General features: G+C 33.8%; 1 protein-coding gene across 5 annotated transcripts in view; it reads left to right on the forward strand.

Moving 5' to 3' along the window:
• LOC106876842 (LIM/homeobox protein Lhx9) overlaps nt 1-848 on the forward strand; it is a 253,651-nt gene extending 252,803 nt beyond the window's left edge. For 3 of the 5 annotated variants that reach the window (XM_052969744.1, XM_014925564.2, XM_014925581.2), the window contains one exon: nt 465-848. In XM_052969744.1, coding sequence (XP_052825704.1) covers nt 465-809 — 345 coding nt within the window. In that variant the 3' untranslated portion in view covers nt 810-848. The remainder of the gene's footprint in view (nt 1-464) is intronic. The other 2 variants (XM_014925596.2, XM_014925588.2) reach the window with 1 other exon arrangement.
• The last annotated feature ends 692 nt before the right edge of the window (nt 849-1,540 follow it).

Here is a 1,540-nt window from a genome sequence, read left to right on the forward strand (position 1 = left end):
AAAAATATGAAGTTTCAAACAGCATATGAAAAATTATTTCCCTGTCCAGCACTATGTACTCTCTTGCGGGTAATTTAAGTTATAACAATATTGAGGGTAATAGGTGGACAATGTTTTTAAACCTCCAGGCTAGTTAAGCTATTGTTGACCCGTTCATGTTTCGGTGGGTAACTGTAAATATTTTCTTATGTATTTAGTTTACTATTTTAAATTATATTCTCCTGAGCTTTTTGTAATCAATGTTTGATATGTTCATAGTATAACGCTTTTAATTCTCCTCTCGTTTTTTTTTTAATAACTTCATGTTTTAATGTTAATTGATAAATGCCTTGCGGCTAATAAAATTAAAGTTATTGTTTTTGTTATTTTAAAATTACGTATTTATGCAGATGTGCGCGAGAGTAATATTTTCATATTTACTTCCGGAAACTTATATATCCTTTACTTTCTGTCTTTTTCTCCAGGTCTGGTTCCAGAACGCACGAGCCAAGTATCGAAGAAATATTTTGAAGCAAGAGGAGAAACAAATACCACCACCACAACAACAACAACAACAGCAACAACTACAGCGCCATCAGGCGGCTGTCATGGAGCAGATCTGTGACACTCAGTCAAGAGCTAGCGTTGAACTAGGAGTCGGTGCTGGCATCCATTGTAATAAATCGCCGGCCCTATCTGACCTTAGCTCCACTCCTTCACTTTCCGATCTCCATCACCAAGGTACTAGTTCGCTATCCGACCCAGATGCATCGGGTGGTAGCAGTCTGGCCGAACTATTTACCAACACCATACCTCCAATTACATGTTGATCTATATTATATAATAGAAGCAAATATTTGCCTAAAATATTCACTTGAATTTTTGTTGTGTTTCGCTCAAATTCCATTGTTTTTTTTAGTTAAAGTTTCTATGTCCGTGTGTGTGTGTGTGTGTGTGTGTGTGTGTGTGTGTGTGTGTGTGTGTGTGTGTGTGTGTGTGTGTGCGTGTGTGTGTGTGTGTGTGTGTGTGTATTCATTCACTCATGAAATCATTTATTAAATGAGCCATTCATTCATTGAGGCATTTATTCCTTCAATTTTGCCTTTCGTTTAAATTATATATTTATTCTTTACAAAGACCATGATCTTTCTTTGTCTTCATTTTTCGGCTACTTCATCTTTTATCGATATTTTCAATATTACTTTCTGTTTCATTCATATATATATTCTATCATTTCCTCTTTCAGTTTGAAATGCATCTCCTGCGTTTTTCTTCTATTCCTCCAACGTTATCCTTCACATTTCTTCAATTATTTTTCGTTTACTTACATTTACTTTTCTACAACTTTTATTTATTTACATCAAACATAATAGATTATGATTTTTCCATTGGTTTCGTTTTTGGATATTATTTCCTTTAATAAATCATTGGACAGTACTACGCACAGTACTACTTCTTTTAACCATTCCGCAGTCATTAAATCTGTACTCCTGTATATCTCAGACTAGTTTTCATTCAAAATACATATATATATATTTATATGTATATAAGTATGCATATA

This window comes from Octopus bimaculoides, chromosome 1 (assembly GCF_001194135.2).
Source record: "Octopus bimaculoides isolate UCB-OBI-ISO-001 chromosome 1, ASM119413v2, whole genome shotgun sequence".
NCBI classification, from domain to species: Eukaryota; Metazoa; Mollusca; class Cephalopoda; order Octopoda; family Octopodidae; genus Octopus; species Octopus bimaculoides.